We start from the raw sequence: 16,405 nt of genomic DNA on the forward strand, positions 1-16,405 counted from the left end.
GATATTACAGAAATGAAAGCACAACATATGTTAGATAAGGAAATAGCTCAAATGCTGAGCATAAATATACAAGATGAATATTTAGATTATCCTGTAGTGTAGCCATTTTTAATATAGCCTTTGCGCGTTTGCTTAAAGCATTAGGCCTCTGTGCACTTTGCCCTAGATGCATTTTATTCAGCCTCGCACTGTTATTTTTCAATAACCAGTTCACGGTCTTGTTTTACTTTCTTCTATCACACTGTTTAGCCTACTTCAGCACCGGAGTTCTCAAATAATACATTCTTGCTCACTCTGTGCTTCAGTCAAGGATACAGTCTGGTATATTGCTGATAGACGTGGTAGGAGTTTAGTCTTTTGGGTTCGTAGACGATACACATTCTTACGTAGGGACGTTTCTTAGCACACCGACATGTTAGTTATAAAAACAATTCCTAGTCCTAATACACGTAAGAGGGAGATTCCGACCAGGGAACCACAACTAGACGCTGACTGCCCTGTTGCAGATGCTGATCCAGATCACAGGCCTTTGCTCAGGTATGAGGGTTGATGTCCTCCCGGGGAATCTGAAAGGCAAGCTTAGAGCTTAACATGCTGTGCTCAAAATAGAGCATAGTAGAGAGAACGCAACCTGGTAACACTATGATAGCATTATTTCTATGTTTCACTCTCCTCCTCCTCGTTACAATTTCAATCCTACTGTGTTGTGTGGTTCTGGTTATTGCGGCTCACGCCTTATTATCTAAAATGCAGTTGTTTTATTAAATCAATCTATAAAACTTAAACTGCCTTTGTCATTTGTATATGAGACCACCCTTTGTATGAGAGAGCTGGTTGGAATCTGAGTGACCACGACTTCCCTGAGAAGCTCTAAGATGTCATGTGCTCGACTGCCCAATCATCCCTTCCCTTTGGGAGAGATGAGGCACTGCTAGTTAGCCGGAGCAAAATCGGATTGAGGGTGACAGGGATCCTTCTCTCTGGGTTAGACTTAGTCCCCTACACTGAGAACGACCCTGATACCCAAATATCCAGTAGTCTCATTTAGGATAATGAGAGCCAACGCGACAATCCCAGAGAGACAAATGTCTTCAGCTAATGCTGAAAGGGTCGTCTCTTGTAATTTAATAGCAATTAGATTAAGAATTAGCAGAAGACATCTTGTATTCAGCAACTATTGTGAAGATTTCGCGGAATCCATTTTGTATTCATGGCAGCCATTTTCTCTGCCACGTGCTGCCATGTGCTCGCCATGTGCTCTGTCCTACCTTCCGGTTAACTACTCTTGAAAATCTGTCTAGTGACAAGTTATATTTAGCATCTCCCACTTTCGCACATGCCCAGTACGGTCTGCAGCTGTTAGTTCTTGAAAACTGTTAGCCCCTCCTACCTGTCAACTGTGCATTTCCATATGACCTTATATGTATATAAGTCTTGCTTCTATAATTGTACAACCTTCTTTTAGTCCCTGCGTGGGTGTAAAAGGACCATGCTCTCTTAGTTCAGTGTGCTACTTCAAACATTACCGAAGGGTGATGTTTGAACTGTGGTACCACCTCATGAGGATTAATAAACGTTGTCTTTTATTTCAGTTTCTGTGCCAACTTCTTCCTATATGGTCTGAGGACTTTGTGCAGAGAAGGGCAAACCCCTTGCACTATTAGGCCTTGCTGAGGCTTACTTTGACACACTGTCTTCTCTTAAAAATGAAACTTCAAAGTTTCTTTTTTTCGTTTTAAACACATTCCAGTCTCTTCAAAGAAAACGGGCTGCATTTGAAAAAAAAAAAGTTTGCCTTATTAAAAAGCAATCACAGACAAGGTGGTCTGCTGACTTCAGCAGACCACCATCCTTATGATGGCTGCAATTACTAATGAGTTGCAAACTGGGCCCTACCTCATTAATATTCATGAGGTAGGTTAATTTTTGACCCACTAGGAATTGTTATTTAAAAGATGTAAGTTTGCTTACATCAGGAATTGCAATTTCCTAATTATGATTCAGTAAGAATCACAATTAGGAAATCCCAATTCTAGATTTATGGACATCTGCCCCTTAAATTCCTGATAGGATTTACAAGTTGAACATGCAAGTTGAAAGGGACACACCACGTATAATCAAAGCAGTCTTCTGGACAAAATTATCTTATAACTATGACAGCACACCTGGAGGGGAAGTCATAGGGCTAGCCTTCTCTTCTGCAGTACTGAGGGCATCACAAAGATTTATGCTAGGACGGGCTGGGATGAACACTCTATTTCACACTACTCCTTTAAAGCCAGAAGCAAAATGTGGTATTTAAGCAATATTAGATCAGTTGCAGTATGAAGACATCATAGCGCCTTGCCTCTCACCAATGAACACAGCACTTTTTCCACATCTCTACGGCAAACGGTTCCTGTAGAATAGTCTTGGATTATAGAAATTTGAATTTCCACACCCAAACATATGCAGTAAAAAATGCACACAGTACAACAAGTTTAACAACAAACCTGATGCGGAAAAAATACAAAACAACCTTGGATTTTTCCAATGGGTTTTTCAGTCAAGAAATAGTGCCTGAAAATGAACATCTAACCGCTGGAAAAAATACAAAATGACCCTGGATATTTCCAAGGGGTTTTCAGTCAAAATATAGCATTTGAGAGTGAGTTTCTAACCTACTTCAGTTTCAACTAAGTGCTCGCCCATGGGCTTTACAACAGTCCTGGCTTATTTTTGGCACAAATTATTGAGATCATACACTCCGATCCCAAGATACTGTCATACATTGATGATATCTACCTAACTGATGATGATTTGAATCTTCAACTGACCCGGGTAGACAGAGAAGTGAACATATTAACGTCACAGGGTTACAAAATTATTATTTTTTTTTTAAATGAAGCTCGCCTACCTCAAGGTGGACCTTCCTAGAATAAAAATTATCCAGCAAGGGCAATTGTTTAGCGCTGGACTTCCTTCAGAAGTGTGCTACCTTGCAACCTCCCGACACACTGAAAAAGTTGCAGTCCCTTTTGGGATTTATTAACTTTGGACATACCGATTTGCCTAAATATGCAGACAGAGTGAAGCCTTTGCATGACATTATTTCTACCACATTTTCATCACGTGCTCTACAAGCAGACATGCTTGAGAATAAATATTTACAAACTAGGGACAACAAAACCATACTAATTATCAAAGTAATAACCACTCATTATGGTTACACCAATGTGACCTACAGCAAAGGACAGAATGTCCCTCTTGCTTACAAGTCACACTTGTATTTCCTGGCATAAGCTTGTTATGCTTCCACTGAAAACGTTTTAACGGCTGTACAAACAGATATGTTAAAAGAATGCCCTTTGGTGCAGATAAAACGTATTACCATTGTTTCTCCTGTACCAGCACTAATGGCTGCCTCAAAGGCAAACACTCCTAATACTCTTGCCCTACACCCATGATGGGTAAAGTAGGCTTCTTCTTTGAGTGCAGTGGATGTAAAGTTTCAGTATGATGCCTCTCTTCATACACAAGCTTTTCTCTAATATGAACAGTATGCTGTTCCGACTCCAGGCACTTTACCCATTGAGTATTACCAGACCACCTATTATTATATAGATGGTTCTGCCCAACCTATGGTAGGAACATACTCCACAGCAGTACAAGGTGTAGAGGTGGATGGCACATTCATCCCACAACACACCCACACTAAAATCTTAGGTGACAGCACTGCCCAACATGCATACATGCCCTACCGCTTGCATTACAAAAGACTGGCTTGTCAGTTCACAGACTTATTGTGTCTGACTCAGCCTTCTGTGTGCAAGGCTGCTAAGTCAATTTGCAATATTGGATACTGAATGGATTCAAGGAGTCAAAGGGAAAACCTATAAAGAATAAACAACTTTGAGGAAAGGTAGCTGTCTTACAAGATAAGCTTCCATTGGTCTATGTGAGGCACAATGTGGGTCATCAGCGTGATGGCATTCACACTAAAGCGAACTGTGTAGCCAACTTATCGGCAAAGGCTGCAATCCAGACGATCAGAGTAGGAGCCTTAACTAGGTCTCAAACGAAGATCGACATAGATATATTTGAGTCGCATTAACTGCAACCAAGCAAGCTGGGAAACCTCCTTCACGTTTTCATCCCAAATTCTCCTACACCCTTAACTCAGACAACATTCCTATAGTTACAATACTGGGAGTGGGAGACAGAATAATACCTAATAGTCTGTCTAGATTAGATTTCAGAAGGGTTGGCTTCTCCACATGCAAGAAGAAATGCTGCTGTGGCCACACTACAGCAATGCTACTGGTGGCCTAGTTTATATAAACAGACCAGGGGCCATTTAGATAGTGCAGCACTTGTCAACAAATCTAATTCTCCACTGTAAAAAGACCCTTGCCAACTCCCTTCATGATTTCTAATATTGCCTTACAGGCGATTTATCTGGACCACTTCAGTCCCCTCCATTCAGCTAGCCAATATACATACATATTGGTGGCTATTAATCCACGTTCTTGATTCCTATGGGTCTGGACACAGAGAAATGCAAGCGCTTTAGCAGTCGTAAAAGATCCGCAGTGCCTAGTGTCAATGGGGTAATTGATTCATTTCATTCAGATAATGGTCTTATGTTCGCCTCTAAGGTTTACAGGAATTCAATGTCTGCTCTGGGAGTTTGTCTGCAATTCAGCAACTCATTCAAAGCTGAATCGACTGGCATTGTAGAGAGGGCCAATGGCATGACTAAACAAGCTTGGACTGCTAGGGTGCTAAGTTCAGGTCTTAGGGCCTGATTTAGAACTCAGTGGAGAGGTTACTCCGTCACGACGGACATCCCATCTGCTGAAATCTAAATCCTATTGAAAACAATGGGATTTCAATTTTGGCGCATGGGATATCCATCACCATTGTGATGGAGTAACCCCTTCAGCCAAGATCTAAAACAGGCACTTAGTTGGTACCATAATCTGTATGGAGTTCAGAGAGAATTAAATAATAGAATTAGTATGTCTGTGCCTGGCTTAGATGATTCTGGGAAGGTGGCGGCTGAAGATAAACTTGACTTAGAGAAATGTTTGAATGTTTTTACAGATTATCCAAGAGGCCGGAGACAAGCTCTTTAACATAAACCACGCTGACATCACCACCTGTGAAGAGAAGGTTGCTGCTGGCAAGTGGGTTCCCTAGGTTGGGGACCAAGTTCTGGAGAAAATCTACGAAAAGCAAGCTTTTGAACCATCTTATAGACCACCTGCCACTGATCTTGGTGTAAAAGGCAACAGAACTGTTATTCTAACTCCTCTGCATGGCTCAAGGAGAAACAGACATGTGTCTTATCGACCACGTCAAAAGGCATTATGTAGCCAGTCCTCTACAGCTGACAACTGCAGACACCAAGAGGGGTTAGGAGTAGTGCCTCCCAGCCTCTCTCTACTCTGAATACACTACCTCCTGCAAAAAGCAGTAACATTTCTAGTTCCCAGTAAAGGTAAACTGAGCTTAATATTCTACAAAGAACACATGGTATAATCAATACATCTGATGCTGCCAATACAACAGTGACTACTGTTCAATGCAGTTCCATCGTTTACTATGAAATTCCACTTGCGCTAAGCCATTTAAACTGGTACCCTGTCACAAGAACCTCAAGAGACTAACAATATTGAAAATTACTCTGGATATTTCACAGGAGAATTTTTAACTCCTTCTACAGTCACTTACCGCAAAAGACTACTTTATACCTGTCAGTGGTTTTGTGACAAGTATTTGATTCCTCTGTGGGACTATGCTTGATTCATCATGAAAAATGTTCTTTTCATTATGGCGTTATCAATGATAGTTCTTGTTCTACTGCTACCAAATGGACTCTGTGCCCATGTAAGAACATTTGCTTTGTCTGTGGTTCAAGAACTACAACCACACTCCGCATCCAACAGTGTCCGAAGAGGTCTCCATGCTGCAAACATTACATCTTATCCTGTATCAAAGGGTATAGCCTGGGAAAAGGATCCATATCATAATGTGGGGCCCGCTGAGTCACCGCAGTTGCCTTATGTGATAAAAGTGTCAATGAATGATGTTATAGTACCAGGTTCTAGTTCAGATGATTGGGACATTCAGACAGTAGAAAGAGTGGTGTCTGATTTACAGGCATATGGTTCTTTGAATAATGAAAATCCTTTTTTGAACTCAACAAATTACAAAGAAATGTACTGTTATCACCAATATACACATTATTTCATCCATAGGACTAGTTATCCTAGAGAAATTAACAATTACACACAATGGGAACATTGGGAGGGTCCACCTCCAGAAAGCTATTCTAATTTCTTAAACAAATTCCCTGATTTTCCTAGTGCTGATTGATCACACCCTTCAGCTTTCTATTTCACACAGAAGTCACAGCAGTTTCCAAAAAACCTAATCACTGCCAGCAAGCTGATTAATTCCATTGAATTTGGTAAAAACCTGTCTATTCATTTATACAAGTATGTTGATGAAAAAAGCATTTAGGGAACCAAATTTATGCAGAGTGGAGGCAAATAAGCCTTCGAGCCTCTATCATACTGAAATAAATTATCTTTATAAACAAAACTATCTAGCAGACTACTTGTCTGGGATTCGGAACAATGAAGGACTTAAAGAAACCTTGTATTCCAAACGTCAACCTGACCATGTTCAGTAATTGGCAATTTCAAATAAATATGCCCCAACCATACATTAATGATATGATGCAGAATGGAACCTACAAATCCACCCAATTTCCTGTTAAATGTTTGGTTCTGATACCTGCATGCAGCATTTTCTTTCAAACACCCCTGGACCTAAAACTAGCTGTCCTGATCCAAGGTATAATACACAAATACCTGTAGTAGTTACCACATATATTGTAGGTAAGCTACGCCAACAATGGCTAAAACACTTGTCTTGCAACTGTGAAAGAACACCTTTCCTGCATCAATGAAAATATGGATTTTTATGACTTTCTTCTGGGTTGCGTCCTAAAAGAAATGAGATTCCTTGCTACAGGAATACATACCTTTTATAATGAATTAAATAAATATTCAGAAAAAGAAGCTGTAGAAAGAATTAGACAAATGATCAAGAATACATGCAAACAGTTTTTAAAGTTATCAACAGTAGAAAGCACACGCTTTCTGATAGAGTACCCACTAAATCACATTTTGTCCCCAGTCCTAGACATCCTGAATGGAGATCTGAATTAATTACAACCAAGGCAGGCTCAACTAAGAGCGACCATACTACTAACCTGAGTACTACAAACACTTAGATCAGGTTTTGTGCCTTGGCAATATTTTCAATGAGAAAGCCATGTCTGAACCATATAATTTGACGCTCACACAAAAATCAATGGCTAAGAAAGAATCAACATACACCCTATTAAGTATAGAATACGGTAAGTTGAAGTTGCACCATTTATGGTCAGTGATACTCCATCTATTACCTGGTTAATACACAGTATTATTATTTAATTGCCCACTACAACCTTTTCTTTTTCACAACTGTTGAAAATATACATCCACTGGCTGGTATGAAACTATGCACAACTCACAACTGTTTCATTCATGAAAATGTCCTTAGTCCAACATCCATTTAAATGAAAATGAACATGACACTGTGTATATCAGTACAGCAAACTGTAGAAATCCCCCTGGACACTCCCTTTTGTGTGATACCATATTATTGCATGGAATGTGTAGCGCTTTGATGCCAGGGTTAAGTTGTGTTTTATCTGTTACCCCAATTGCATTAATTCCCAAACATGAAGTCTGAATTACAGCTTTCATTTATTTTTAACAAATGCTACTTACTGTGTGTTGGAACCTGGCCAACCGTACCTGATAATGGTTTCAGAAACAATACAGTGTTGTGGAAGGACCTTGTATCCTCTGCCTAGAAAGATCTTTGAGAACATCTCTTGGCCTACTATAAACATGAAATGTTTTTGCAATCTGAACAAACTATTTTTTCTTCTCTTACAAAAATTAAGTCCCTTTAAATTCAGCGTTTAAGTTTATAATCTGCAGACAGCCAGAACTGCTTTAGAAATTCCTAGGTTGTTACACACACACAAGCACACACAATACCCAACGCATTTTGTAGATATCATACAAACAATATTTAATTTAATTAATCTTTGACAACTTGTGTTGTGCATCTTTTCCAGAACACTGGATCTCATCTGGTGACTAGATTTAAAGCATCATTTAGACTGATTCTGTCATTTTTAGGTCAAGCTTAGCATTCAACATGTTGTATTCTTTTACGTATACCTATACTGTGGGTTTCAGTGATTTCATTTGTTGGTTCCACTCTCATTCAAAAATCCTTGCTTGCTAGTGGTCAGTTCTGCCTCTTTGTCCTGCCTTTTTCTCTTTGGGAGCATCACAAACTACTGTATAATTACGCTATGTCCTGTTTATCTTCTGAAGGGGAGTTTTTCTTTCAGTATTGGCCTGTTCGTCCTACACTGTGGGTGTATAATCAGCCCCTCCTCCAAACCAGCTCTCTCTGTAAACATAAACCAACAGCAGTGGGGGGCTTTTCCAGGGCCAGCTCACTCTCGCTCTCTTCCTCTTGTTAATTTTAGTCTGTGTGGCAAGAAAAGTCCAGTCAGTAATTTACAACGCTAAGAGCTCTAACTCGAGCAAACACAGACTATTGCTTTCCAAATTCTTGTGTTATTTATTGTGCCCTCTCCGAGTCATGCCTATGTAGTCTCCTCCTACTGTACCCATGCCATGTGCTGGTGGAAAGAGGGAGAGACAGTGTTGCCGTGGGTGGGCAGTGCCTCTCTCCACACATACCTTGCAGCAGCAGCAAACAGATGGACGGGGCCAAGTAGCAGCAGCAACAGGCCGCAATCTCATTGTGTGTGTGTGTCAGGGCTTCTCCCACCCCACGTCCAGGCAGGAGCGTCCCCGCCCTCCTTTGCTATCTGAAGCCAGCATACAGGCAGCTGCCCGCGAGGAGTCAGGGGGCCAGCTAAGGAAGCTGAAGGCGCGGTGGCGCTGAGAAGAAGAACCTCCGAGGAAGGAGGAGGGGGAGAAGCAGCATGGTGGGGCGGCTGCAGCAGGGCAGCTCCCGCCACGCAGCCACCAACCTCCTGCTGCTGGGAGCCCTCAAGCTCCAGCATGGGCTCCACCAAACTGGGGCACAGCAGCAAGGTCAGAGCGCGGGGACAGGGGCAGGAACTCTTTCACTATGTATATAAAGCAAATATAGAGACTGGCTTAACAAAGAGCTTGTTGCGACCAGAGACCTGCAGGGGTTACGGGGCTCAAAAGTCTGGGAGGGAATTAGGGTTATAAAGGAATTTAGGGTGCAGGGAATATGGAACCTGTTTCACTCTCGTGGCAGCGGGGCACGCAGTAAGTTGTGGGTTGTTGAAGGGAGAGGAGCGCCGCTGTTTTATATGTATGTGAGTGGGTGTGCGCTGGAGTGAAGCTAAAACAACACAGTGAGCTAGGTCACGCACGGATTCCAATGCAGACAGCGTCCGCTTGCTCGTGTTTTCCAGCCCATGTGCTGCTTCTGGGCACCCCGTGTGCGCCTGCGTTCTTTGGAGAAGCCAGAAGGCATAGACAATCGGTGCCTGCCTTTAGGCAATGTTCTACCCCTACTCAGTGTGTCCAGCAGCGCACGTTATTGTGCCCCTTTCACAAGGTGTCTAGCACCCCCATTGTCCTTCCTCCGTGTACATGGGGTCCAATTATCTGCGGCATATACAATGCTCCTTGCACCATTTGTTTTTAATCTCTGTTTGGAGTGGGCACTACCAGGTTACTTGGTATTAGCTATCTTTTCAGGGTTCAAAGCTGCCTACATGCAAGAAGTCCGGTTACACATGTTTTTTAATGGCTCTTCCTGTGATGTTTTCTAGTGCATGTTCTTTGTTACTATTCATGAGCAGGGTGTCCGGCTACCAGCGTTGCTCCATTTTACACCCTACACTGTTTTACTGTCATTTTATACCAACTGTCATTGATGTAGCTACCTCGCATCTCATCATCCACTTCCGCAAAGCACTTAGCCGCCTGTGTCACATTGTCTTCACCTGTTTGCGCTGTGTTTCCACCTTGTGCAGGACTCGCAGTTGCTTGCTTTGCATTGCCACATGTGAAATGCCATTTTGCCTGATTTGTTTTGACTCACTGTACTAGGTGCCTTCATTACATTCCATCTTGGTACATATTGACCAGACCCCTCTGTAGTTATTTCTCATGCAGGTGCAGATACCTCTCCACAGTACTTCCTCCTGGTGGTGGGTACCCTTTTATCTTCGTTATATTGAGAAGTGTCTGTATTCCTTTTTTGTGAGGCCTAGCAGTAATCAAGAACTTCTGATTTTAATATTGTTATAATGTACTTGGGCAGCTTCAGCCAGGCGGAAGTTGTGGGTTTCGTTACTACAAATAAATGTATATTCTTGCAGTCAGACGTCTTTGCCCATTGGTCTGCCCAGTAGTGCATATAGCTTGGGGCAAAAAGTAGCATTCTGCTCCTTCACAAAGAACACATCCACACATAAAGAAACTTGTTCTGTTTAGTTCATAGGCAGCACCATTTTGCTGGCTAGTAGTCGAGCACTTTGCATGACACTGACTCGGTCATATGGATAATTGTACTTTTGCCGATTAGTTTCACTGCAAGCAAACTTATGTTTCCTTTTTTGTGTTTGCTTTGCGCTAATGGCGGCCGTCGGCTTGCTTATGTGAAACTGTTTTACTTTTCAGTTTATGTGGCAAGAAAAGTCTGGTTAAGAGTCTACAACGCTAATAGCCTTAACTCGAGTAAACGCAAGACCCATTGCATTGCAAATGCTTGTTTCATTCACTGTTTCCCAGCCTTTTCGGAGGATTTCCTGCCCTTATATTGCTAATTGGCTTTGGCATCATCATCTTTCTCCTGTTCTGACAAGGAAATCGACAACATATATCCAGCTGAGCAAAGCTCCAGAGAGACTCTAGCATACTACTTGGGACATGCTTGACTACCTGAACTCAGCAATCACTAAATGCTCACATTTCACAAAATGCATAATACACAAGTAAAACCTGTGTTCTGGTGCATAAACTGTCCAACTGAAATTATCTTGGACTTATACTAGAACAGCCCCAAGTGACTTAGCTTGATATAGAAGCAGTTATTCAACCTCTGCATGAGCACCAGACACAGTGCCGAGCAATACATATGTCTCTTCTGCAGGATGCTACTTTTGTCAGAGTAATATCACTGATGGGACTTTTTGACATAGCTCTTGATGAGTGGCTTGACTCGCTGTTATCTTTCGAACCCCCTGTAGAGGACCTGCAACTACCACTGAGTGCCCAAGACAAGCATCCAATTGCTGGTCTCTCAAATACATTGACTATTAACTATGAACATGCTCTATACGCTTTTCTTAAAGATCACATGTACTCTGCATGTGCCCCAGATGAAGCCAAAGTCCTCTGATGAGGAGTGAACTCAACAAGTAAGTCGGCCAATGCCAAGAATTCAGCAAATATACCACAAAAGCCTGAACAAACTATATTCTTTTTCTAAAACTCTTTTTAGGTTTTCCTTTTCACTGAATATTTTTAGTCTGGCCCATTCATATCATCACTGGTATGTTTTAATCGCAACTACGTATACAACATTTAGATACTCATATATGTGTGTGTGTGTATATATATATATATATATATATATATATATATATAAAAAAAATTATTTGAAACAACGCAAGCCGTGAAAATATTTGTGTCTTTGCTATTAGGAGTACTGTGTCTTTTTTGCCATTTTCATCTATAATGTATTGTCTTCATCTTATGTTTCATTTATATTTGATATTGAATGCTTTCTATCATGTTTCATACATACGGTTTGCTTAAGTGTATATTTTATTTGGGGTACTTTTTGATCTTAACATGAGAACATGGATTTCCCCAAACATTATAGAAATCCATCTTTATTAGACATGCCTCTATGATGTCACATTCTGACGTAAATGGTGTGAAATCCAAAAAGGTGTGGCTCCATCCTATATAGGTCTTGACTCCATTGTGGCTAAAGGAGATCACCATCTTCTTTCTCTCAAGCAACAGGAAGTGACCATCTTTCCCAATTTATGCAGAATCATTGTCATGTCTGCCAGTAAACGTAGATGTCATCTGACCTAATCTTTCTAAGAACTGTGAAAGCATTAAGCCATTTGATTGATAACACAGATACAGACATCACTGAGATATTTTTCTGGGTCAAATGTCTACTTTCCATCATGTCACGATTAAGAATAAACAGACATATAACCAAAAAAGTGTAGTCTGAATTCATGTCCTTTTTTCTTATATGGTCATAAAGAAACATCTGGGACACATACCTTGATGCACATAATCCATATGAGACAGTCTTAAACTTATGTCAGAAAATGTTAATTTCTGATAACATTTATTTAGTATATATATGGGTGACCACGTGTCAGGAGAGTGCCTGTGCCCAAATTATCGCCTGAGATTCTGGCAGAGCCGGTCCATCCTAATGCCGGCACACTTCCCTCTCTGCAGATGCTACATCTCCCCTGAAGACTCAACCAATTAAGATGAGTCTCGGAGGAAGACTGGAGAGTGTGTTTGCCCTTCGTGGGGAAAACTGTCTTCACTCCTCCAATGATAAAGACAGCTTTTGCTGTCAATAAGGTTTGCAGTGCACCTCTTCTGCCTAAGAAACTCTAAACTAAAAGCTGTTCTGCCTCCTATGATCTCTTAGTATACTGCATAGAAGTAGACGTTAGGGTGTTTTAGATTACATTTTATTGACATTTTAACAAAGCTAGAAATGTTCACTTTATTTGTGTTATTTATATCATGTCTACCTGATGTTTTTTTAATATTATGTGTAGTTGTTTTAGATGTACTGAGAAACAGACTGTGTCTGTAGTAATCAACACATTTAACTTAAAAGAGTTAATTCTTCTTAGTACAGTGTGTGAGAGAGAGAGAGAGAGATGACGTGAGTTTGTTTACTTTTTCCACTGTGCCACTGACCCTTTACAGGATTGATAGTAACCCAAAAGCAATACTTCTATCAATTATACACTGAATAGTGTTTGCAGGGCTACAATAACCTGTCTTTCACATTCATTGCTGGTGTATTTGACCGAGTTCATCTGTGGGTGGGAAATCACACCTTGTAGAGTTATGCCAAAGTCATAACTTGAGCAACACTCAAATCCCGCCAGGGTGTCAGTCTACCATGACCATTGACTACAATTGGTGCTTTCTGGTGCTATTTTCACCTAAATCTTAAGAAAATCCATATATCTGGTTCCCCTTGTTAGATTTTTGCAGTTTTAATGCCATTTTGTTCAATAACTTGTTGTTTAATTTCTAATGCGATTTGGTTTTTTTTATTGCTTGGTGATTTGACTTTATTGTTGTTTTGATAGGGCATAAATACTTTACGCTTTGCCGTAAGTTAAGCCAGTCTGCTCTGTTCCATCGATACCATGGGTTTGGGCTCAGGTTACTTTAACAATTCATCCTGACAAGAGTTGTGATGGGAAGTCGTCCACCCCAAAATAATAATCCAGGGTTTTACAGCACCGTATGCTTAACTGATCAAAATGATAATAGCACGTTGACGCATTTAACAGCCCTCTAACATATTTGAGCAGGACAACTGGCACGCTTTAACACCACGTAAACCCTTAAATATTTGAACAATGGTCTAATATTTTGGTCAGGCCCCTGTAATATTTGGGTAACTTATGGATGACATTTTAATTACTTGCAACTGGATTTCAATCCATATTAACTGGATCTGAAACAATGATTTAGATTATACATTCTAGTGAAGTATTTGAAACGGGTTAACTTGTACTAGCATATAGTTTTTGAAAGGCATTTTTCCCGGTGCAGTAGTGACACATACCATCACAGAGTTTCACTATTGTGTTACATATATATGGCTAATGTGAATACATTTTTTGTTTGGTGCAGAGTTTTATGATGTGCAAACAAATACTGTATAACCAGTGGTTCCCAACCTATGGTCCGTGACCCGTGGGGCTCTGCGAGGCCTCCTCAGGGGGTGCATGACTCTTTACAAAATTTAATAATATTAACAGATTAGGTCCCTAGCTTTCAGTAATGACACATTGGGGGGTCCCCGGATTCCAATAATGATTCAGTGGGGGTCCCCAGGTTCCAGTACTGATAAAAGTGGGAGTCCACGTATGTCAAAAGGTTGGGAGCCACTGGTGTATACAATAGAGTACACAAATGTATTTTGTTTAATGTAGTGGATTCCATAAGTGGTGTTGGATGGCTAGCATGCTACATTCGCTTACTGCTTAATAAGTATAGTTACATTAACCAGTTTCAGAGAGGCTAAGAAGCAGTAAGTAGGAAGAAATTCAGAGTCACAGAAAAGTAGACTATCTCCTGTACTACAAAGACAAGCAACATATGATGTAAATATTCTCGTGTTAAGTGTATATTTTCATTGCTTTGTATGACTGGTTACATTTTTGTGCCGTGTCAGTAAAATGTCCCATTCGTCCATAATTTATATTGCTACTGTCACAGGTATGGATAACCAAAAAGTGGTTTAATTATAGTTGCCTATCAAAGTTGAATATTAGTGTCAAAGGAAAAGTGCTCACCTCACAAATACATGTAAATCATAGATCCGTACACGCGTCAGGAAGGACGACAGTGTTATCAAAATTGACGCCTCCACGTGCCACACCTTACCTCTTTAATTTGCTGGGCCATTTATCCCTCGGTAGTGATTGCACGTTTGGTCAGTGCCTGGGATGTAGCTGACCAGCAGGTCAGGATCAGTGATCGGACACCAGACAAACAGCTTTGTCCCTGTGTCTTAATACAATAAGGAGAAAAGTGTACCGCCATGTCTGATGTACTGCACATGCCCAGAACAGGGGACACAACGATCAACACATGCTAAACGCTTAGCGCCAGTAAAAGAATACATCTGCAAGTAAAGGACAAATGAAAGCCCGCCTTGTTTCTGGTTTTTGATTACGAATCTATTTTTGCTCAATATGATTTCGGACTTTCTGGGTTGTCACGTATCTCACTGTGAAAGGCCAAGGGCTGTCTTTGGTGAAAGTAGTAAATTGCTATGGGTCGCTCGCACAGTGCGCATGCTTCCCTAAGCAGTGTACCCATTTAACATTTGTTTAGTTGCTGCTCGCAGGATCCGGGGGGAACCTGAACAATTGATCTACATTTCTCACAATTAACCCTATAAAAGATGTAAACTCAATCACTGATCCAACTCCTACTCAATGACACTGATTCACATAAGCCCACACAAAGTTGGTGTTGTGTATCAGTTGGTATTCCCATAGATTCGTGCTTCCCTGTCCTTCGCTCTTTTCGAGACTCCTCCCACCTCGCACTCTCTGGTTGCGGGCTCCTCTCAACCATCTTACGTGAGGCACGGTGTTTCTTCTAGCCTGTGTAGATCAGTGCCTCTCTCGGCACGAGAAGACCGGAGAGCAGCAAGCCGAGCTGGGAATTGATTCAAGATACGTCGGGAATTCATTTAAGATGCGTCTATATTATTATTACAACAGTTTTCTTTTTAGAGTGATTTATTACACCAGTAGACAAAAAAAGCCAGTGGAAATTGTACAGACTGCAATGATTTTTACAAGGCAGCACTTTATCGATACTTTATTAAGGCCATGAATGTAAACAACTGTGTGGGAAAAATAACAGATCTGATCAGCGTGGCACTGGCTAGGTCTATGAGATTCCTTTGGAAAATACATTTTTATTTGTGCAATTTATGTAAGCGATTATGGCAAAGAAATGATGCAGGTTTGTAAGGTTGTGGGTCTTAGGCCCCTATACTTAAGAAATTACAGACACAGACACTTAGGCCCTCATTATGACTTTGGTGGTCTATACTGAAGACCGCCATGGTGACGGCCGCCAAAAGACCACCCGCTGTATCATGAGTCACAAAACCAAAACTGCTAGAAAGCAGCCATAATGGCAACACCACCAGATCCAACGAAGGTGGGAGTCAGTCCCACCACCCTTACCGCCACTCCAACAACAAACCACCCTCCAAATAACGACCCATGAATCACCACAGAGGTCCATCAGCGGCGGTAACTTATTGGCAGTGCAGATCTCCACGGTCGATTTTGCCACCCTACAACAACAGAAGCCAACATTGGCCAGATTGAATTACCCAAACCTGATGCACATACACACCCACCAATTGCACTATAAAACATACAACCGACAATTCTTTGCAAAATCCTAAATTCTGCTACACGTTGCCAGCCCACATATCCCTAGAACTGTACAAACAAACCACAGCCACCTATACACCCTTCACGCATCACACACCGGACATCATACCTCTA

At 41.2% G+C, this 16,405-nt stretch overlaps 1 protein-coding gene across 6 annotated transcripts in view; it reads right to left on the minus strand.

The window, feature by feature from the left end:
- The window catches only part of LOC138268245 (zinc finger protein 182-like), a 673,880-nt gene extending 658,841 nt beyond the window's left edge, over positions 1-15,039 (minus strand). For 2 of the 6 annotated variants that reach the window (XM_069217721.1, XM_069217724.1), the window contains exon 1: positions 14,754-15,036. In XM_069217721.1, the coding sequence (XP_069073822.1) occupies positions 14,754-14,774 (21 nt within the window). In that variant the 5' untranslated portion in view covers positions 14,775-15,036. Of the gene's footprint in view, positions 1-14,753 lie in introns of all 6 variants that reach the window. The other 4 variants (XM_069217720.1, XM_069217722.1, XM_069217725.1 and 1 more) reach the window with 4 other exon arrangements.
- Between the last annotated feature and the right edge of the window lie 1,366 nt (positions 15,040-16,405).

This window comes from Pleurodeles waltl, chromosome 12 (genome assembly GCF_031143425.1).
Source record: "Pleurodeles waltl isolate 20211129_DDA chromosome 12, aPleWal1.hap1.20221129, whole genome shotgun sequence".
Classification (NCBI taxonomy): Eukaryota; Metazoa; Chordata; class Amphibia; order Caudata; family Salamandridae; genus Pleurodeles; species Pleurodeles waltl.